This window comes from Necator americanus, chromosome I (assembly GCF_031761385.1).
Source record: "Necator americanus strain Aroian chromosome I, whole genome shotgun sequence".
Classification (NCBI taxonomy): Eukaryota; Metazoa; Nematoda; class Chromadorea; order Rhabditida; family Ancylostomatidae; genus Necator; species Necator americanus.
The window spans coordinates 21,721,437-21,744,281 of record NC_087371.1 but is presented as its reverse complement, the minus strand read 5'-3'; the positions used below and the strand labels follow the sequence as shown (position 1 = coordinate 21,744,281).

The 22,845-nt window shown below is 42.3% G+C and overlaps 4 protein-coding genes across 9 annotated transcripts in view; 2 read left to right on the top strand and 2 right to left on the bottom strand.

The window, feature by feature from the left end:
• Nucleotides 1-226: 226 nt before the first annotated feature.
• On the top strand, nt 227-3,113 carry RB195_006458 (uncharacterized protein; the record flags this gene model as incomplete). Its single annotated transcript, XM_064179547.1, has 3 exons — nt 227-352; nt 2,266-2,379; nt 2,775-3,113. 3 exons carry the CDS (start codon nt 227-229, stop codon nt 3,111-3,113), a joined length of 579 nt encoding a protein of 192 aa, XP_064036494.1.
• On the top strand, nt 3,059-3,499 carry RB195_006457 (uncharacterized protein; the record flags this gene model as incomplete). The annotated part of the gene is made up of 2 exons (XM_064179546.1): nt 3,059-3,249; nt 3,415-3,499. 2 exons carry the CDS (start codon nt 3,059-3,061, stop codon nt 3,497-3,499), a joined length of 276 nt encoding a protein of 91 aa, XP_064036493.1.
• Nucleotides 3,500-3,694: 195 nt separating this feature from the next.
• On the bottom strand, nt 3,695-5,690 carry RB195_006456 (uncharacterized protein; the record flags this gene model as incomplete). The annotated part of the gene is made up of 2 exons (XM_064179545.1): nt 3,695-3,817; nt 5,601-5,690. The coding sequence occupies 2 exons, from the start codon at nt 5,688-5,690 to the stop codon at nt 3,695-3,697; spliced, it is 213 nt and encodes a 70-aa protein (XP_064036492.1).
• Nucleotides 5,691-6,468: 778 nt separating this feature from the next.
• RB195_006454 (uncharacterized protein) overlaps nt 6,469-22,845 on the bottom strand; it is a gene marked incomplete at both ends in the record, with an annotated part of 83,289 nt that continues 66,912 nt past the window's right edge. For 4 of the 6 annotated variants that reach the window (XM_064179543.1, XM_064179540.1, XM_064179542.1 and 1 more), the window contains 8 exons: nt 6,469-6,582; nt 6,766-6,844; nt 6,967-7,076; nt 7,159-7,292; nt 8,079-8,226; nt 8,494-8,573; nt 11,075-11,194; nt 18,727-18,813. In XM_064179543.1, the coding sequence (XP_064036485.1) occupies nt 6,469-6,582; nt 6,766-6,844; nt 6,967-7,076; nt 7,159-7,292; nt 8,079-8,226; nt 8,494-8,573; nt 11,075-11,194; nt 18,727-18,813 (872 nt within the window). Of the gene's footprint in view, nt 6,583-6,765; nt 6,845-6,966; nt 7,077-7,158; nt 7,293-8,078; nt 8,227-8,493; nt 8,574-11,074; nt 11,195-18,726; nt 18,814-19,049; nt 19,345-22,460; nt 22,646-22,845 lie in introns of those variants that run through there. The other 2 variants (XM_064179539.1, XM_064179538.1) reach the window with 2 other exon arrangements.

Here is a 22,845-nt window from a genome sequence, read left to right as displayed (position 1 = left end):
AAGCTTATAATGGACCGCAGACCACTGCCGTATTATCGTTATGTAGATGATTGTTGCGTCGTCTGCTCAACACAAGCAGAATTAGACACGTGCTTCAATCTTCTCAACCAGCACTATCCGCGCATTATGTTCATAAGGGAGAAACCAACAGACAACGGTTAGCTTTTTTAGGTTAGTCAGAAGAAGACATGGTCTGTAAATCTGGCTCATAAAGTGGCTTTATCCAATGGGTGCCCAACTGAAGACTGTGTTACTCAACAAGCGCGACATCCCTCTCAAAGATCCAACGTTGTGGGTTGCCCAGAAAAGATCCCATCCTGTCTACCTTACATCTGATGATATGAGCAGAGCGGTATGAAGCTGTCTACGAAAAGCGGAATGACGTGAGGGTTGTAGAAATACTTCCAGCGAACCTCAAGGGTCAACTAGTATGTAATCGTGCGTATGGCCAACTGCACAACTCCCAGCTGCGTGGTTTGCCCCTATGGCAGAAAGGATTGCATGGTATCAGGAGTGGTGTGGCGTATCACGTGTAGATTGTGCGGTGTCCATTATATAGAGGAAGCAGGACGTCCACTGTGTATTGGGATCAAAGAGCATCTAGATGGACTCACAAAATCTAAGGTTTCCACTCCACGCGGAAAACAACGTAGAATATGTCATCAAGACTCCGAAGTAGCGGTAGAAGTTAGTACACTATCCTACGAGTCCGAGATCACAACACGCAGAACACTAGAGGCATTTTGGATCACCGCCAAAAGTCCAGAAATGAACAGGAAGGATGAGGGCATTGCGATCACAAACGAACTACCCCCATATCAAAATCTGTGCGGGTTTTGATCTACGGGGCGGGCCGTGAGGTCCCTATAAAAACCCTTGCGACTGATAGTTGTGGTACGTGGTGGTCCGTTGCGTAGCCATACTTAGTAAATGAGGTAAGCACTAGCTGATGAGCTTTGAGTTTACTTACCGTTTGAATGTTTTCTGTGGGGTGATGAGGCGCTTGAGAGGATAAATCACTGATGGCTTTGATTTTTTCAAGGCTCTGACGAAAGCGATAACACCGAAACGTTAGCTGTTGTTTAATAAAGGAAGATCAATATCAATCTTGGCTACAGCTCAAGAAAATCACGTTTCAACATGCAACATCAACATTCAAAGACAGTCGAACATGGGCAATACTCGAGAATCCAACTTTTAGACAATAAGTATTCTCATAACTTCATATATGCAGGTATTTTCGAATTGTGCAAAGAGGATTATGTTTGTGCAAAGAAAAGCTGTAGTTTATAAATATGAATTAATAAATATAATTAGGCTTATTAGCAAATTTGTTAGTGATGTAATCCTCGGGAAACTGCAGCACGGTCAGTAATTGATGCGAGGTAGACTGTTATTTGATTATTCTAGCTCTCTATTACAACTTGACCATCCCGTTTGATTGTTCCACTGATATTCACTTTTATGCTAATAAGGATCACCGAATTATTTCATTCATTGGACGTATTGCTTACAGGATAGACGGAAGAACCATTTATGTACCTCCATCTTTTCAGCTTTTCATTTTTTCCTTTCACCAAATATCCATCACGTAATTGAGCTTCATAAACTGTATGCATACTTGTCTTTACAAACATTTATTGTAAGCCTATTTACACCCATTCTGCTCTGTAAGGTAGTTCTGCTCTGATGTGCTCCAATACTAATGTTTTAAAGGCTTTGTTTTTGGCTGCGTAAAAAAAATGTTAAAATACGATTTGGGCTCCTACATTCATTCTCATTAGTTTTATTTACTCATTTCTTTGTTTTATGTGTTTTTATTTATTTGATTCTATTTTAATATTGTATTAAGATTGGCCTCCCTTCCCTCAACCTAGACGATCCACTTTAGAAGCCTCAACGGAGGCCATTCTAAAGTGGATCGTCTAGGTTGAGGCAAAACGATCCATCTTTCATTTTAGCCTCTTTCTTATTTATTTTTCACCTCTTTTGTATCAACTGTACTATTATTTCAGTGTAGTCGGATTTTATCCGAGGTAATGACGATGGAGCAAGCTATAGTTTGACGGGATACTCTTTCCATAGAATGTGTAAATAAATGTACTATGTATTATTTAGATAGCTTGTTTCGGTTCTGAGAACATTGATCAAGTTGTTGGCCCTACTTCTGCATCATACATTTCACCACAGAGAACACTAGGAAAAACGATTCTAGGTAAGCCCAATATACAAAAGGCTACCAGATTTTGGAACGAGGACGTTCAGGCGGGAATCCGCGAAAAGAATTACAAATATAAGTTCTGGTGGAGGACATGTCAGTCTGAAGGTGGTGGTGTTTACCTTGCGGCGAAGAGGGAAGCTAAGAAGGCAGTCTCCAAGGTCTGACTGCCACAAAGCTGTATACAATATGCTTGATGCTTCTGTGAAAAAAGTGCGGCTTTGTTAAGGACTGCAGCACTATAGATGATATCCATGCTGTCCGCGTCCTCCTGGAGAAACATCGAGAGAAAAACCGCGCAGTGTATCTTGCTTCGTGAACTTCGAGAAAGCTTTCGACCGTGTCCCACATGAGCTGTTATGGATGTCCATGAGGTCGCATAGGGTCCCAGAAGAATATGTGCGGTGGGCAAAGCACCTTTAAGCCTACCACCATTGGGTGCGCTCCTGGAACAAGCAGGCCATTCCCTGTACAAGTAGGGGTTCATCAGGAGTTCATCATTCTCACTCCTGCTGTGGTCACACTATGCATGGACATGATAACAAAGGGAATCTAGAAGCAGTACCCGTGGACCCTACTCTTTGCCGACGATGTCGTGCTCGCGTCCGAGACTCGAGATGATCTTCAGAAACAAGTACAGTCTTTGAAGGATCGGCTGCAGCAAAATGGATTGCGCCTCAATGTATCAAAAACTGAATACACGGAGGTCGGACCAAAAATAGATGGTTTAATTTGCGTCGATGGCAGCGAATTAAAGATGGACTGTTTTAAGTACCTTGGATCCAAAGTGACTTCCATAGGCGACATTGAACAAAAAGGTCGAGCACGTGTTAATGTGGCATGGAAGAGGGAAATGGCAACAGGCGTTCTGTGCGACAAGAAAGTCCCTGTTTGAATGAAGTGGAAGATATAAAGGGCGGTTGTGCGTCCAGTTGCCCTTTACGGATGCGAGTGTTGGCCGGCGACGAAAGCCTTGGAAAGGGTGTTGCACGCTATGGAGATGCGGATGTGCTGTTTGAGGTGGACGTTAGGTGTAACGCTGAAAGACAAAGTATCCAACGACACTGTACGCTTCATCTCCGGCGTCGCCCCGATAACTGAAAAGATGAAGGAGGCGCGACTGAGATGGTTTGGTCACGTCTTACGGCGAGGGAAAAATTCTGCTACCAAATCCGCTCTGAAGCTCAATGTTTCAGGCGTAAGGCCGCGCGGCAGGCCAAGGATTCGCTGGTTGGACCAGGTGAAGCTGGATATGATAGATGCGCGTTTGTGTACGGCTGATGCGCTGGATCGAACCAAATGGAAGCATAGAATTCTTGTTGTTGTTTTTATTGTTTTTTTTAACGGTTTTTTCAAGAGCCGCATGCTTGGTCATTACAGTTCTGGAGGTTGAGCGTGTGGTGGGACGAAGAATAATCGAAGAAGTATCCTACTTTGAAAAAACGATACTATTACCGCTCATATCAATATCATCACTCACGACTCCACAATGACCGCATGTTGACTGAATATCGTGAATATCAACGTGTTGGGTTCATCATAGAAGGTGTCATTGTGATAGTCTTCAGCGGTCTCTGTAGGTGCGCAACTACTGGAGACCTAGAATTTGTATGCTCCGCGATCTGGGCATCGCACAAAGGCTCATCTAGACGACGTTGAGCCAAATTCCTCCACCTGGTTCTTATATCCGTTCCTCACAGCTGCCGCGCAGCCTCCAATCTTCTTTTCATTAGCTTCACGGAGATGTCCCAGAAGTTTAGACATCGTGATTTAAGTTGTGATTGTTGCAGTTCGCTCGACACGTACAGCTTGTACGGCAATTCATCGCGACGAAGCGGATAGTTGTTGCCAAAGATTTTATGCTCCCTAAAGGTAGCTAATCATTCAGGTTGTGGGCTTTGGGATGTGCTGGTCGACAGCACCTTCTCGCATTATATGGGGATCTTGCGTAATATAACTATGCAGGCTTTATAGCGCGTACGTTAACAATGCGTGCACTCGATCCCTGACTGGGTTTAGGGAAAACAGTGCAGCCACGTGCAGGTAGCAATCAGACAGACGTATATTATTATATTGTATACGTATATACCGTATAAACCTTGCTGTATACACGGCCTCGAGAAAAAAAAAACCAACTTTACGTCAGTTTGTGGTTGAAGGCAGCGTGTCACAAAACCGACGTAGTTGAGAGACTTGTGGGAAAATGTAGGGTTTGGGACGAAGATCATGAGCGTCCACGAGTGAGCGGTTGAGGATCAATGAGGTCTTCTCACCAGCATTTTCAAGAAAAACCAAAGAATAGGCTGCCGAAGTTATCGGAGCATGAACAAGCATGGGCATTTTCGCATACCTCGTAGGCCCAGACACCGTTTCTCATACCACTCTTCAGGACAATTTCGGGGAATTAAGTGAGGATACATATTAGTAATCTACATCCCAAACTCAACAATAATTCACAGGTTTTCCAACTATGTGAGTTTCGTGATGCGCTGCCTTTCATTACAAGCGCAGTAAGTTTACGTCTAGTACTTTTTAAATTTGGAGCAGCACTGCACTGTAGTTCTGCGAAACAGACACGTGTAATAGTCGTTCACCTGCACACACGTATTTGTTTACAACATGGCTGTTGCTGACAAACGAAGAGCAAAACAAGTTTAAAAAGCGTATATCGATGAACGTTTACCAATGCGTTAGTTAAGAAAATAATACAAGTTGCATTAAGAAAAAAAGCATGACCATACGGCGAAACAGTTTATACTACATATTAGACTAGTTTGCCAAAAAGGAAGATAAAGTGTGTGTCTGGCGTTTATCAATCCGCTAGGGACGCGCCACCGCGTTCACTTCAATCCAGAACTTCGTCTCAGGTTTACGAACGCATATCTAACGTATATAATGACTTTCGAGGTCTGGTCGAAGTATCAGGTCAGTATTTTCATCATCCCAACAGGTTTGGTACTAATTTATCGACCCGTGCGGGATGAAAGGCTTGGTTGGCTTTGGGGCAGTTCTGAACCATCAACCGATCGTGCCGTCTAGAAAATGAAGAGGAGTATTTCTTAGATAAAAAAAGTTTCTTTTGCCACAACTTCGAAACGTAAAGGAAGTATGGAACATTAGACTTAGTTATGGGATGAACCGATACCTGTAAACCTTATCTTCACCCTCCGACTAAAATGTTGAACTTCTTATCTCTAGGCCGTAGTATTCAAGTGACAAGGCATGGTAGCAGAGGGAAGACTTATTCCTGATCTGCACTAAAGGGTTATACCTGAAGCTTGTCCACGGGGACTTCATACACTCATGTTTGTAACGTTTGCATATTTTAGTTTTATTTGTTGAATGAAAATTTTCGATCGCCTCTTGATTATTACTTTTAGACTTTTTCGGAAGCCATGACACTTTCTTGGAGCGGTTTTTGAATTGCGTAGAGCCAAATTAGAGCCAAATATTTATACCTTATTAGCCTCATATATATACAAGTAAATCATATAAAATCTTTGCTCAACTATTGAATGAGTGAACGTTGACTAGAGTCTTAAGCACTAAGACAGCGATCGGGTTCACCGCGAAGACACTCGATAAGGCTTAGAATCCTCAGAAACAACGGAACGGGAAATGCATGCATAGACAAGGCATGACTAGGACGTCTATGCACCGCCATGATGTGCTGCCCCGCGGAACTACGTGTCTGATCAGCACCAGACAAATCCATGCTTCTCCCAAACGAACACATTAAAAAAATCGATTAAAATAATCAATATATCTCTAGGAATACAATGAAAAACTGCTCAATGATTCAATATAAAAGCTGCGAAGCACCGTCGATTCTAGCACGATATAGATCAGAGAGATAGGGATTTTAAAATGCTTCCACACAGAAAATAACGGTGTCCACAATCAAATTCAATAATTAAGCGTAAACACATGTGATGAATGAAAATCTGAGCAAATTGCATGATGTAGCAGACACTAAATTGGATTTACTGTCAGTACTATGTGCAGGATTGGGCAAAAGCCGTCATGCCGAAGAAAAAGAAAAGGTGGAAATAAAAGGAAAACACCAATCTCATCAAAATTATTCCTCCCTACTCCCACAATACTAGCAATCGAGTCCTCCCGCAATCTTACCCTTATGGGTTTCCTTGGCTTTATACGCTGTTATTTTTTTCTCTGAGGTCAGCAGATAGTTCAAGATGAAAGAATGAAATCTGTTGCTGTTCCGTTAGGCGGCGGTTAGGTTTAGGATGTCATGATCTTCTGTTGGCAAAGAGAACTTTGTTGATGAAGTTCACCACAGCTGTAGCGGGTTGCTCTGGCTCCAACTCGGCGAACACATGGCAAGCGTTTTCCATGGATGATGGCTGAAAGAAACATTTCACGGCTTTCTTTAAACTAAGCGGATTGTTTCCTAATAACAAATCTCTACTTATTCGTTGCCTACAAAAACTGCCCTATACTTCGGGAATTGTACTATACTGACGGAAGAAACTGTTAGCTCATTCAATTCCAACAAACTTATGGTTATGAAGGAGTGCAGAACGTACTTTTCTCGCAACGATTGCAAATAAGCGAGCGCTTTTCACACATCCATCATGGAATCCAATCACGCAGAAGTTGTCGAATCTGAAAAGGAAAAAAATTGACGATACCATGAAGAGAGAGGAACGAAATATGAGTGGAGATAAGTGACAGCTTCAGTGACAACTCTAAAAGCACATGTCGGATACGTGTCAGTTCTAACTTACTTCCTATCGGCAGGATCCATTCCGGCAAAGATCACAGAATTTACTGGGAAATGCCGACGGAAGAACACTTTTCGTGTGTTATCCGTGAGTGTAACACCTTGGGAAGACACCTGTAACCAATGTGGGCACTTACTTTTTCTTATCGAACTAGTATTTGTGACCCGGAAGATGCCAAACTCAGCTTGAACCTACCTTGAAATGAACGGAAACAGGCCGAGAAAGTCCTCGTTGCGTGTCCTCCACAGTTCGAGCTACAGCTCTTCGGACGCATTCACTGCCGGTTAGCGATTCGCAATCCACGCTTCCGATGTAGGCGACGTTGCAAGCTGAAGAAAGCAACAGAATGAAAGTGAGCGCTAACTGTTCAGCTTACTTTTACAAAATGAATGCTACTTCGCAGGTCAAATTTCCGAAGAAGCCAGCTTAAATCTTTTAAGTGTCGCTACTAGTGACACTTAAAAGATTGAAGCTAACCCCAGATAAGGTGAAGTGCCAAACTCTTCGGCGTCGTTTATACATTTTCTTCTTCTTCATTTGTGTGCTACGTGTATAGGCCCGCATTATGAATAAAATACAGTTACTCAAGAATATTTTGAAGCATCGCTTACGTTCCTTCCTTCTTTGCAATAAACAGTTCTCTAGCGAAATTTGCAGTAATCTTGTTATTACCACTTTTTGTTTCGGAAACGGAACATTGCAGTATATGAACGAAATAGATATTGTCATCACTTACAAATAAAAAAAAAAGACTTAGGAAAAATTTAATTTTCCCTGATGTTGGAATGTCCTATGGAAGACCGTGTTTGGGGATAGAATCGCGAAAGAGCCAAAATCTCACCCTGAGAAAAATGTAAACAAATGTATCAAATTGCTTGGAGCAGAAAGTGCGAAGCAGTGCAAGTGAACTCTTCCAGTAACAATAGCTATCGTCTTTCTTGGTTACTCTTAGTGTTTACTTTTAATTCTCAAAGAAAAACTAATGCGCAGATAATTATAGCAGATCGGATTGCCTTGAAAAAATGGAAGAGAATCAAAATCAGAAGATGGCGAACGTGGTTGTTTTCTCTCTGGTGATGAGACGAAGATGGTTTCAGAAGTGAAAAAAGACGTACCTGCACCCTGTTCCAAAAGCGCTTGCGTAGCTGAAACGTGCTCGGGCGTCGTGGCCGGATCAAATTCAGGAAGCAGCAGCTTCGTGGGTAACGCTAATGGTGTGATCGAGTGCTGATATACCAGAGCAGACAAGGAGCCAAAGACAGGCTGGAAGGATGCATTCAAAGAACCACTCTTTGTTCTCAATCCGACATCTTTTTGGATTAAACTTTAGAGTGAAGAATTATCGTAAATGTCAAAACTTTGGCACAAACGTAAGATAAACCGATTCTTTTAAATGCCAGAACAAACTAATTCTCCGAGTTTCTAAAATGATGAAGTGTTTTTGTAAAAACGCAGGAAAAAAACCATTCGGATTCTCGAAAGAGAGAGTGCTGGTTCTTCAAAGAAAGATAATAGGGAGAAGAAACATGCCTCATTGTTGCATCCTTTGAGTTTGACACCTTTCGGGGATGGTTCAATGAGGAAATGTCGGACGAGTTCGGTGCCATCACCTGCAAATTGCATGGAAATATTGCAGAACCTGACAACCATTGTGAGAGAAAAGTAAAATTTTCATGTTTTTCGTGGAAAAAGTAAAACTTTCTCCATCTACATCTAGTGTAATTAAAAATTTTACCTCTACCCTACAATTCTAATTTTTAATAGTAAGTTGTTAAGTTAACTTTGCATTTCGACTAAGTATATCATCACTAATTACCCAAAGTCTAATAACTTACTTCAATAGCACATAGCCGTCGTGGCGTGCTAATCCCTCGAATTTTATTCCTTGAGGAATTAAGGCGATTGGAATCGCGCTTGGTGTGGTTAACATTTGTCGTTAGTTTTCTTTCTCTCCGGAAAAACTGTGTAAACCAGATGTCGCTGGTAAGAAAATCGTTTATGATTGATTGCCGGTGCCGAGCTGGTATCACCTGGGGATGGCATGGTGTAAATCCAGCGACATTTTGCACCGGTACTAGAAGTGCATCCACCGAATATGTTGTGAATGAACGCACTGCAGACAGTATGATCCACAAGTCTTACTATAATTTCGTATTCATTCCATGTCATTATAATTAATGATCTTTAGCATAAAGCCAGACTTTCCTCATAAATCCACAAATAAAGTGATTGCACAAAAATCGGTCCTTCTCTGGCCCTCCGGAAAAAAGAAACGACCAAATCCGTTCAACTCGCAGAAAAGGTCCGAGATGAGTTTACAAAGAAAACATGAAGTGTCAGTTGTGTCCTTTAAAAATCTGTGATGTTTTCCAGAGAGAGCACATGTTTTTGAATTAGAATTAAAATGAAGGTAATCCATAGTCCAACCTTTCCTTAGAATTCAAGTTCTTTCCAAAGTCCAGAGTCGGACGTACAGTATACGATTAGCGTAAACTATTCTAGAAGTGTAGGTCCCAGCAGTTCAGTGAGACCCACGTAAACCGACAGGGAAGGATTTGAGCACCCATTCTTCGTTAGGGGAATTCACTGGTGTTGTATTTCTTGCATCGTATTTCACATGGTAAAGATGGAATGCATCTAATCTCGTGATTCTCGGAAAGACTAACTAATAGTGAGACAGGATGAGGTGCAAACGGAGCCACCCTCAGAATTTTCTGATCCAAAGATGTCCGTTATTTGGTAAAGAAGCTGGAGCTTTTGAATAGCGCTTTAGAGCTTGAATAGCGCGAAAATTCGCGTCTAGTTAAGTAGGTCCCACTAAAGTTTGTCAGTCAAACGAGGCGCTGGGTCTCATTGTCTCCTATGCTTAACTCAACTCACTTAAAAAGACAATGGAATGGATATGAAATTGCGTAGAAAGATGAAGCTATCAATTCTCCCCCAAGTCACCTTCCACAATCCGAATATGACATGGGACATCCAAGGAAAAGATCAGAGACCTTCTCGTAATCTGGACGTAAATCACATTTAGAAGTTGGAAACTCGCAAATCCCGGCAATAGCGCCTCTGACGACCAAATGGGCATCGATCAGACGGATTTCTCCCGAGGGATTTTATTTTCGGCAAGGGGCACACGCGTTGCAACCATAAAACCACTACAACAGAACACACATCTGTTAGTGTACAGCGATCAAGGACCAAAAACAGAAAAAAGAGGAGAATTTCAGCGAATGAACTACAGTTGAACTCTTGGGTATTTTCACCAACAATATGGGATATTTTTTGAATCCGAAATACGTCCTATTTTTTCTTTTTTTAGAAGGGAGCACTATGTCGCCGATGCCGGATTCTCGGATAAATTCAGCGCCAAGTGTGCGGCGCATATCAAGGACACCACACACGCACATGCATCATGGATGCGTCAAAGGAGCATTCATAGGCGATGGCAGTTCCCGGACATCCGTCAAAAAGAAACGCGAGATGTGTCAAATCGACTAGATAACCGCTGTACAATAAGGTGGTCCTTGTGGATTTGAAAGGAAGAAGGGAAAATTTCGATAGTGAAACGTTCAAGAAACCATACGACAGCGAATATCGGTCAGACGAACATTTCGACGGTTCAGCATTTATAAAATTTCTAGTGGAAAAGGATAAGGCTTTTAAAATGATCTAACTCTACGCCTAATATCTCACAAATACTTATAAAACACCAAGAAAGCTGAGAAATATTCCTCCTAAACGAGTGGGTCTTCAAAAACGTCATGGTCTCGAGGACTCTACTACAGGGATTACAGAGAACTGTGGATGTAATTGAGGGCACATCGAAGTCAATAAACCCTACGGTATAATACCAAATTCCTAACTTCCGACAGCAGTCTGTCGAAATCCAGTCATATTAAAGGGTTTCGCTCACCCTCATGGAATTATTCAGGCAGGAAGAGATTCCAGCATTCCAAGCAGTCATGCATACGACTTCCATGACGTGCATTACTAATGCATGAGTTCAGCGTGCTACAGCACTTTGTTGTGCACAAACAACGTAATCGCTTTGTTTTCTCCGGTGGTTCACGTACGCTAAGAGAGGACCGAGATAAATAGGCTGGTCGCTTACCTGGTGCAACTCCTGGCGGTGGTGTAGCGACTTTGAGAGCGAGTCCGAACGCGCCTGGGAAACTGTTCGAGTCACGGACGACGAACGTGCCTGGAGCCTTGTCTCGTAGCATGTTGATCGCTGAAAACCAGTGCATATCAGCTCAGCTCAAAATGCTCGACAAAAACTAATCTTTGTACGTATGGGAAAAAATGTTTTTGTACGTATGAGATGAGGAAATTAAAGCTTGGGAGAGTGAATTTGTATTTGAGAAGAGGAAAATCATTTTTGGAACATTAGGATTAAAAGGCACTGAAATCGTCGTACATCTTTGTGATGTACCATTCATTTCTTAAATTTTATTTCTTTTCTTTTTTATTTTATTTAAATCCTACCCACTTCTTTCAACTTCCTTGGAGGCACTAATAAATTTTTTGCAGCTAAATTCACTGGCTCTGTTTATTAGGTGAGGGTATTGGACAGATACCATTGTGAGCAAGAATAATGATCTTTTCAACATGGTTTTTAATATATTTCTTGCCAACCAGTCTCTATCCCACACCGCGCTATCGGTACATTTCATCTTACCACTGACTAAATAAATAAACAGGTAAACTATGCACGTCTATTTACTCAAACACCTTCCTCGTTCATCACTGGTAATATGTTCTGCATGAAATAGGCCTCGCCGGCGCTGCGGAACTGACACGAGTGTCACGGACCTCTTGAAAGCAAGCCGCCACTTTGCTATTGTTTGCTATAGTTATTAGTTTTGCAAGTGTCAGAATACAAAGACAAATAGTGTGAGGTGACCAGCTAGAGACCATCTAGGTTAGATGATAAGGAGAGTTGACGTTAGAGAAGAGCTCGACGAGAACTGACAAGAAAATCTTGGATCAAAGGAAGGAATGGAAGGGGATTAGGATGAAAAAACTTCCGAGGATGAAAATTCGAAGACAAAAAAACACACACACAACGGCTAGAACGTTAAAGTAGCCTGCTAAAGTAGCTACAGTGACACCTTCCCTCTTTTTATATTTAATTACCTACTAATTTAATCGAGAGATAAATTAAGCAAGGAGTGAAAGTGCTGGCTGGTATTGAGGTTCAGTAACAATAAACCTACAACAAAATGAATGGAGCCTTCTACGCCAGTAGCTCCCTGGAAATGAGAATTCTGAGAAAATGCTAAAAGATTTGTGCATTAGTCTTTTTTTCTTGAAGATCTTTTGCACTAGAATCCCCGATTTCATTTTTTTTAAAGAAGCAACAAAAAGGTACCACTTATTTGCATGAGGTGAGTATTTATCACTCATTTATTGCATCATGACTCTATTTTGAAGAAATTTGTGCGGTCCTAATAAGAAAACCGCGACTATTTATTTCTGGCTTCACATGGAACATGACGTCATCGGGGAGGAAATAAAACAAGACAGCCCAAAGGGATGCAAAGGACATTGCTCTTCTAAATTTCTGAGAAGATAGAGGATAATTAGAAATTAGTTTGTAGAGGAGATTAGAAGTAACAAGAATTGTTTAGCACCACTTTTTTCAGAAGATGTCGTTGTGGTGGTTGCAGATGGGGGCTACTGCACAAAAACTCCACCTTCCAGAAATAGAACTTTAAAAATCGATTCCTCAGCGAGTCGAGCAGAAATTTTTAAAATGTTAGCAAAATTTTCAGAATCCACGTAGAATTTCCTCTTGTGTTCTACATTTTATTTGTGTGGTTGCATCAGGCAACTAGCTTTTCTTTATCCAATAAAAACTGCGAATTTCTTCACTTAAGTCCAAAACTGGAGGTTATACCAAGGTTCTCTTTTTTCTCCCCTTTTCCTCTTTTTTCTTTCTCTTTTTCGTTCTGTCAGAACACTTCCAAATCTCCTACGACAAATGTTTTTGTGCGTTGTCACTAGAGTTCGGCAATTACATTACATAAAGTTGTAATTTTGGACGCTTTACAGCCTCATTTATCCAAATGTGAGTTCTCTAATTGCATTTGAAGAGACAACCCGTCGAACAATATGTTTATAACCCTGAAGGCTTTGTAAATAAAGGAGACTAAGGGTTTTGTCGCCAATACATTGGAAAATCGTAGTAATGTTACATGAAAGACTCCAGATTTTTGTGTTGGTTCCAAGACCGACTAGCGAGAATGGTTCTATGACTCAGGATAGCATTAATGGCGTGATATTTTTCTCGCTCTCGTCCAGCGTGGCGACAATCTCGTGAAATCGAGGACGAAACATAAACAAACTGCTTTTATTTGTTGTTGACAGCCGATGAGAAATGTCCGATAACAGCACCTGGATTCTATACAAGTCAATAAATGAAAGAGAACGGGTACGAATAGGTGGTTTCCTATCGTAATCTACTTTTAGGAGCAGTTATGACCGGAAAAGTGATACTTCACCGCTTTTTTTCCAGCAGTGAAAGATGACAGGGCGGAATGAAAGCACCGTCTGTGGTTTGCAATGTGCTTTCAACGTCGCATTTGTCATTTCAAAAATGGGAGTAAGCAGAACGACGACTCGATTCCACGCCTCAGAAGCGGCGAACGAATCCTCTCGAATGGAGTTGGTGGCTTCGGAGATTGAATGACAGCAACGATAAACAAGGCTTCTGTAAAGAATGCAACTAACAGCTACGGTACTTGAACAGAATTCAGCAGCGAGAATGACGCTCAATATCCGCGTTCCCCATTTTGTGTGTTTGTGCTCTGGGCTACGCCCGCGCCAATCTTGACGAATAAATGTGAGGATTTGAGTTTTTCCATGCCCTCCATGCGGCACTCAAAGCCAGTCCCGAAAATTGGTCACCATAATTCGATTTTCGCCGTTTAGTGGCTTGAAATGATATTTGCCAAATCCGTGTGAATCCCCTTAGGGCGACGAAATGGCTTTGAAATCATAAGATTAAAGCAATGAATGTTTGAATTGTGTACGTCTAGGACAGTAGAACGAATTCGATGTTAAAACCGAAGAATTTTACCAAAATACTTCTGTACTTCCACGGGGAATTAAAACTTGCATCCAGAATACTTTTTATGTCTGTCCACGTATTAATCATATGCCCAAGAGAAATATCTATGAGAAATATCTATATAATCTATGGATGGAATTAATGCCTTTCCTGAAAAATGATGAGAAATTGGTTCAACGAAAGAGCGACTGCGCTCGGATCCTAAACACATTTCTTACGCCAGAAAAAGAAACCAAAGGTGAAACAGAACGGTGAATTAGTTGTGGAATTAAGTAGTCCTTTAAATTGGAATACAAAAAACGACCATCGGGGAATGGTTATTATTTAAATTCAGGGTCATCTTGATTGTTTTCAACAAGAATTGGACTGCAAAATGGTTAAAATGAGCAATAGAACGTCTGCTTCCTCCCTCGAATTTTCCGCCAAACGGAATACATGAAATCATCGACACTTTTATGGTGAGAAAAAGGAAAGCGCCTTCCACAACAACAAAAAATCCCTTCCAGAGTGGTCGAATGTTAGAGTGAAGCTGTTTCCACGAAAATAAGGTACACTATCATAATATCGAGATCGACACTATCAACTCAACTGGTCACTCCCATAAATGTTGAACCGAGTCGCAAATGTTTCCCAACACTTCACCGTCATCAACCGCTGCTCCCGACGGAAGCAGCGGTCGAAGAGCCATAGGCCAGATATGATTACGTATGCCTGATAGAGAGGCAAGTCGCGTCTTTAAACTCCTCTTGCAGTAAAGTGATGAGGTCGTAGGATGTTTGGCAGCCAGCCAGAGAGGACAACATCTCATTCTCTCGGAATGCGTGCCTGATTCCAGGAGAAGCACTCTAACAAATCTTCATAATGATGCTTAGGAAATAGTCGAGGACGAGAGCAATAAGTAGAGAGTTCGAGAGGCCTTAGCGAGAATTCTAGTGAAAATTTGTTCAGCGGAATGATAGTAGAATCCGAATCGCGTTCATATTAGAATTCTGTGGGACCATAGAACGGTCATCCTCATCCTTTCCTTCTTTTATTCACTTTATATTTTAGACATTTACCACAGCATTTCTTCAGTGAATCTCAATGAAGCCCTGGAGATATGAGAGAACCAGCTACTACCCTTCAAAGAAGCCCTCACCATCCTCAGTGCCGACGAGGAAGAATTCTTCGTCTCTGGTAGTGTTTGGCAGCGGATTCTGACAGGCGAAAGAGACAGAAGAGCCGAGATGGGAAAGTCTGCGAATTACTTCAATCCCTCAGGGACGTTAAAAGAGACAGATAAAGTTATGAAAAGCTTCTGTCACAACAATCTCGCAGTTACGACATGCGCGAGAATATCAGTGGGACCAGAAAAACACTTTTTTGATCAATTCAGTTTCTTTTTACAAAGCTTATATAATTTAATATACAAGAAGTATGGTTTTCTCTCGAGTGTTGGAGTTATCAGCAGTATTCTGTTCCCCAGAACTCTTTGTGAGACCCTCGAGAAAGCAAGGAAACACTCCCAACATGGATTATCTGAATGAATCCTTTCTCCGCCACCCATTCATCTCTTTTTCATCACAGTACAAGTGTCCGAACGGCTCCGGACTTGCAGAACGAGAAAGTGCGTAAGGCTCTGAAGTGTGCAATACATTAATAGGATATTTTCACTACTGTTTTACACAGCGCAGCGATATCGCACGTTCTCAAGTTTCTTCTATTCTGCAAAGTGACGCAGGCGACGGAAGAATCACAATTCCGCCCATCTTCGACTCCCCCGTTGTAGTGTTCGATTATGAATAAGATATTACACAATGAGAGGAACATTCCAACACAGCAGCATCAGCGTTGAAGAGCTTTTTTTCCGCGAAAATCGCACTGAACAACAATTACTTTTGAAGAGAGAGAGAGAGAGAGAGTGAAAAAAGCCAGGAAGATTCCGTGAGTGACAAACAGGCCGTGTACGAAAAGTAGTCGCGAACTCGGCTGAAGAAGTTGCCAGAAGCATTTCTTTGTGGACTGATCCAAAGTATCAATTTAAAGGTGAAATACTGTAGAAGTCTTTAGCTCGCGCTGCATCTACGAAAAGGTCAGAGAAGCAGCTGAACCGTAAAACTTCACAACTGGACATTTTTTGTCAACTTTTCTCAAAAATTCACTGGATTACTCTTAAGAAAACTTGGAAATCCCAGTGCGTGTGGAAGCATCAAAGAAGGATCAAGAAGATACTTTTTCAAAAGTGGATGAACTCTTCAAGGCTTCTTTGGTGCGTGCAGTGGACTTTCCGACCTGATGTAAAATCCTACTAGTCCAGATTAGATCTTTAGATTAGGAAAATCTTACGAATCCAAAAATCCATTAGCTTAGGCGCAGAATCTCTGCTATGATTCCTCGAAGATCATATGAAATACGATCGTTGAGGAGTTCTTGGAGATTCTTGAGGGTTCGTTATGTTACGAGCGAACAGCACTCGGCTGGGCTTAACCTAGCCGAGAGGCAACAAGGCGTGTCGAGCGCCAGCTGGCCTCGATCCAAATGACCCGAGCAGCTGTACGACTGCCGCTGATCACGCAAGTATCTCGTGTGCCCCGCCGAATTCACATATCGTAATCTAACTTTTCGAATTCCATCAAACGACCCTGTTACGTTAACGGCGGCTGTTCTTGTTTTTTTTTTCTTTGGGCGCGTATAGTGATGCCAACTGTGTCGTCAGCTTACCGCATCAACATATGTAGGACGGATGAGCTGATCTCGGACGAATCCGAGTGATGTGTTTTGATCCACGGGCGGCTAGATTTTCTTTTGCACAATATAAAAAGCTGAAGTGTTGATGAAAAGAAAGAGAGGTTCTCCAGAAAATCAACTGAACTCACAGCTGGGAAGCGCTCACTGACCTGACAAGCATAAAAAACCTGAGGAAGAAGTGCGATAGAGAGGAAATTGCATCCTACAGGGAAAACTTCCCCCAAAAACAAAAATTTCGACCACAAGATATAATTGGATTATATGCAGGCATGGGCACCGCATACATAGAAAAACATGAACGGGTGACTTCTTTCCCGGTTAGGAATCCTAGTGAGCACGGACAACGCAATTTCTTCTTGTTTTTATTATATTTTGGAAGGTTTTGTAAGGGTTTGCCATGGAAAGTGAGAAGTTCCCAATAGAGTTCCTTTTCTTTCCAAGTTCAAAACGCCCTGGTTGGACTAGTACTGCTTTTAATAAGGTTTGGGAGTGGCCAAATTACTTTAGTTGATAGAGTCGAGTTGATAGAGGGACATCAAATTTCTGGGAGTCCTGGGACGTCGGAGGTACACCGCTAAGCTATGTTCATCCTTCCTTATTTCTAAGAAATCCTCCTTTATCTTTGAAAATATGCAGAGCAACCAGAACATCCATGACAACGTAAACGACCTACAGAAAACTAGTTGTGGACAGTAATGAGTCTCGCTCAATAATGAGTCCCGCTTGTCAACATCAAAGGTCGTCAGGTTACGACCTGCATCTGGCGCTGATAAAACTGCACAGTCGAACCTTTTGTGATGTTGTTGTTCTTATAGTGGACATGTGGGGAAAAAGAAACAATCTAGAGGTGTTAGGCATGTCCCGTAAGTGTCTTCGCGCCTTTTCTGACATTTCTGCGAAGAACTTTCATACAGTAACAGAAATATTTTAATCAAAACTGTTGCCACCGAAAGAGTCAGTGACTTTCGTCCCCTGATCGGGTGAATTACTTGTAAGTTTGTCGCAGAACTTAGGTGGATTTGAATTAAAAAGTTGACAACCGCGGAAAGAAACCTATCGGACAACTCAACAGCGCCCAATATTTTCACTCGCAACATTGAAACGCATCAGTCCAATCCATCTTCCACAGAACAGCGTCGACCGGCGAAATCAGTCGCAAAATGGTCATCGATCATTCGAAAGGTTTCCGATCAATGCTTGACGTTGCGTTCGTCAGACACAGAGCATCGACAGCAAAAAAAGCGAGTAGCACTCGATTCGCTCATGTTTTAGCAGATAAACACAGTTATTCCAGATATTATTGAAGTACGGGAAGAAGGTAGTGCAAGTATTTGGAGATTTGAAAAGGAGCGATTCCGTCTGTACTTATCCGAATAGACATTTCCCACTTGATTGTGCACTCCGTTTGCAAAAAAAAAACCTTTAAAATACTTCTTTTGATGTCTGCGCGTACTTTGATGGACCTGAATCCTTGATGAACTTTAAGGGAGGCGCTGAGTAGGAGAAGGGAAAACCTAATGAGGGTGAATGAAAAAAGCAAAGCGGTATAGGATCCAAAGTTTGGGTCAATTAGGCACAGAAGGCTCCCGATGTTTTCTTTAATTGCTTTTTATTATCTTGTGATGAATGCAGCTGGAGAACTAAATTCCGAATGTTTTATGGATAGCTGGCCGCATTTACGGAGAGGATCCAGTTGCTGAATAAAAAGCTGGCCAAGATTTTGGACGTTAAGTGCCTAAAAACCTGCTCAAACTGACTGTGTCTCCGAAGGAGTTCGAGTTCTCTGGAGTTGTTATTCTAACGGGAATGATTTTAGAGCTCATAAAAGAAAAGATCACGAGGTTATAAAGGTGAAAAAGAGTTGACATTTAGTATTAATTTAGTGCTATGAGAAATACGATGACGAACAGAAAGCAGACAAAACATAAAGATGAGAAATAAGAGAAAAATCAAACATTACTCACCTTGTTCTCGAGAAATGGTCGGCTTGTACCAGTACTTTGAGGTGTCCTTAACGAAAACCGGATGATGATGAATGATCTCGGAGGTGTCTGAAATGGGCGCACTACGTTTGATACATGAATCGTTATGAATTAAATCCACCTCTCATCTGAGAGCCCTATCAAAAACATCACGGCCCCCATTGGTCTACCTGGATCGATCATAAATCGATATTATGTTTTGGGAACGCTGCAGGGCAACACATGCTGCTGTGCGCGCAGTAAAGAGAAGGTGTCAGCCCACGATGTGGCCGCATACCGCTGAATCGAATCAACCGACCACTTACTGTTCTTTCTGAGAAGATGCGGAGGCACGGCGGCTGGAGTCGGAGACGAAGTTCCAGCGTTAGATGCTCTCGATTCTTTGCCATCCGTCATCTCCGGTTTCGGTGGATCGGTTGAGAGCGAACTCTCAGTGCCGTGTAGGACTGGAGTCTCCTCCAGATTGACAGGACTACGCAGAATTGACGACCGCTGAGACGAGCACCCGGACGACTCGGACGATGCCAGCGACACGTCCGAAACGTCGTGCGATTTCAATCGAAGTACGACCGCTTCCGAAGCGCCGGCTTGGCAAGCCATTAGGGAGGAGACACAGTTCGTCAGACACCGTAATGCGTCTTTCGGAAGTACGATGCGTTGGGAGACGACGTCTGTAGATTCGCGTGGGACGAGTGAAGCTGGCGACCACGCCCCTGCCGAGCGAGCGCGCGCTTGTGTCAAATGACCCTCCCTCGCCGGGATTGATAAGTTCGGGAGAGATGCGGCAAGGAAGGAGGGCGGAGGAAAGAACTTTCGTCAAGAATCTATTCAGTTAAAGTGATAAAGTGGTAAAAAGGGAGACGGATCCTGACTACAAATAACCAAGCGCAAACAGCATGACGGCATGTGTTCTCCTGAGTTCTACAACCTCGATGTCCTCAAGAGCAAAAACAAATTGTGGAGAGTGCCACTATTTTATTTGTTGTTTAACTGAAAAAAAAAACCTGTGATAGAACGCCAACATTCGACCCATGCTCACTAAAAAAACGCAAAGTCAGTTGATCTTGTGGTACTCAAACCTTTTTCCTCTGCAATAAACTGCAACTTCCTGCACATTTTTGTCAGTTTAAGAGATGAGCATCAAAAGAGCGCAGTTTTTATTTCAGTTCAGTTCGCATTCCTTGTTTACGCTGAACTAAAAGACATGGCTGCAGACTTGGTCCTCACGAAAACGAACCAAATCGAATAAGAAATTCAGGAGCTCCTAGTAATTCTTGTAATTAGTGGGAATGGGGCACATTTCCGCCGAGCGTTTCCGGCTCCTGCCTTCTTGTAAACAAAACCGAGCTTCTTTTTTTGGGTTTATGGAAGATGCAGATACTCATGAACCTCTAGGATCTACGTTGAAAGTCCGAAATGTCGTAAGGTGGCCTTACCTCAACGAAGATGTGAAAGAACATCAAGAAATTAAAAGAAGAAAAAATTAACATGTTTCGGACCGAGGGACCGAGCTCTTTTTAGATGCCCAGTGCATCTGGCAAATCACATTTTTTTTATAACTTTATGGTGCAATGAATTATGTGCATCACGTGGCTGCATATGAATGATTCGCCTCCATTGATTTCATTTGTGGAATTGGGACAAATCTCACTTATTTGTTAAGCGGAAAATCATGGCCTAAGAGACCATGGATTAAATGTAAAGTCATGATGCACCATATGCTTCACTTTCCATTTAGGATACGTTAAAATACGGTATGCGAAGGGGACTAATGCGTCGCGTAACAAGGTGAGCGCCTGCAGAGCGCAAGTTCAGCGGTCATGCTACCTCTCCGTTTATGTAAGTCGGCGACGTCGAAGTTCCGACACGCGTATAGGACAATGTATGAAAAGGTCGTTGTTGACACAGGTTTGGCATTTCCAAGTTGGCGCAAACATACCACAGCCGTGGCCAACACACAAAAGCCACCAAAGCTGCGTCAGACGACCCCACGGCAGTGCTGCAAGCACGCACACTAGTACAAATTGTACGTTTTTTTGAAAGTGGACACCCGAGGCCTAGTGACGGTTACCGTATCGCAGTGAAATTACGGCATGGTTTCAGCAACATCGCCATATGCACTGAGAAGTACCTAGGAATCTGGACAGTTTCTTACGAAGCACTCTCTCTCTCTCTTCAAACTGGAACTGGTCGTGATTAACTCGATTGCACTGCTGCACTAAGCGAAGCGATTCCGATGAAGAAACTCATACATTTCGATGAGTACGACCCGATCTGGAACTGCATCCATGCCCAATCTAGTTTGTTCTTCAGGATAATGAAAGAGTCATTACAGTCGATGAACGAAGAAGACGCATCGAAGAAAATACTCGGCGATTTTGCGCAAAACTTAACCTTAAAGGGATTTTGACAAATTTGGAAATCGAATTACGCGGCGTAAAAACTTTGCCGTAAAAATGCAGAAAACATCCCAACAGACGTCCCCAAACCACCGCGGTGATCATTGAACCTCGTTCCTACTATTTCAAGCATCCGCCTATCCTAAAAAGTGAAAGAAAGATCAGCTCGTTTTTCTTCAGAACAAGTGACACCCTCAAATGCGTTCAATCAAGTTTTTCTGGGCTTGTGTGAGGGATAGAACACGCCCCGTCGAATATTTGAGCCCGGAACTGAGATGGGTGACATTTTTCAACCTACAGTGCAAGACTTGTCTTGCATTCATCAATGAAGGACTGAAAATTTCAAAATCCCATGGTTATCCACGAAAGTGACGTCGAATTCGAATGATCCAATGATTAATCACTCCAAAATTACGAATTCATTCTTACCGCGCTACCAATTACTTCTACTTTTATTTTTACCTAGTTCTATCCTACTACTTTATTTTTACTTTATCTTACTTTGCCTTTCCATTGTCTTTCTTCGCTTCCATAAACACTTCCGTGCACTTTTATTGCTCTGACCACGCGGGTTCAACGAGGGTGACGTGGAAAGTCTCGGAGAAGCTCACGAAAGGGCTGGGTTATCGGATTTCACTTCATAAAGTGAAAAGCCGTAGACTTTGCCAAATGTTCAACGCTGAGTGTTAGCGAAATCAGATCAATATCAAAGAAATCACAGCAGAAATTGGAAATTACATCAAAACTAGAGGTTCACATTGTCTAAACTACAAGTACTTGTTGATTTGAGGATTGCCCAGTGATGTATTTTCAGGAGAAGCCAAATAAATGACGGGCACTCGTCAACACACCACAATCTCGCGGTGCATTCGGCAGACAGCGGTTCCTGCCGCGTTCCAAAAAAAAACCATGTACTTGCAGCGGCTTCTATGTTTATCTAAATTTCCTCGGAAATGTTTCGCCGTAGCGCGATTGCACGCTTCATTAGACGCCAATCGAGCGAGAATTCCTGTTCTCCAACTCCATAAGAACGAGGCGTAGAACTCCGAAGCAGTTATCATCCTTCAGCTGATTCGCACGGTGAAAAAAATGGTTTGGCTGAGAGAACGTTGCAAAACATTGAAGTACTATTCCGAAGAATCAAACAGAAGAGACCTGAACGTAGTTTGCAGTTACCACTATGAAGAGGCTGAACACCCTCTGCAAAACCAGAAATCAGATGGAGCATTCGGACTGATCAATTTCACAGACGAAACACCTCTTTACACCACTATGAGTGGGCGAAATGAAAACAAGTAAATTGAATTAGTGATGAGATTACGCAACGAGACAATCCTTCATGTTGATGCGAGTAATGGATCGAACACCGAAGACTGCTCCGAACGTCAACACTAAGGGGTTTGGTGCTGGTATCCAGTTCTTTTCCGTCCGGAGAGCTTTCGTTCTGCTTTGCGAAATCACCACGATCGCTTGTTTTTTGACGGTGTTCTTTTCGGAAGTTGCTAAATTCCTCGCAAAAAAGAGGCATCAGAAAAACTCAGGCTCCGAAATACTCCAAAGAAACCACATCGCATCGACAAGAGGAAAGAACAGGGATTTCAAAAACCTACCACTTTTATAATAGATTATTTTTGTGGTCAAGTATACATTGGAGAAATGCGAAACATCTCAACAAAGTCCGATGATCTGATTAAAAACCACA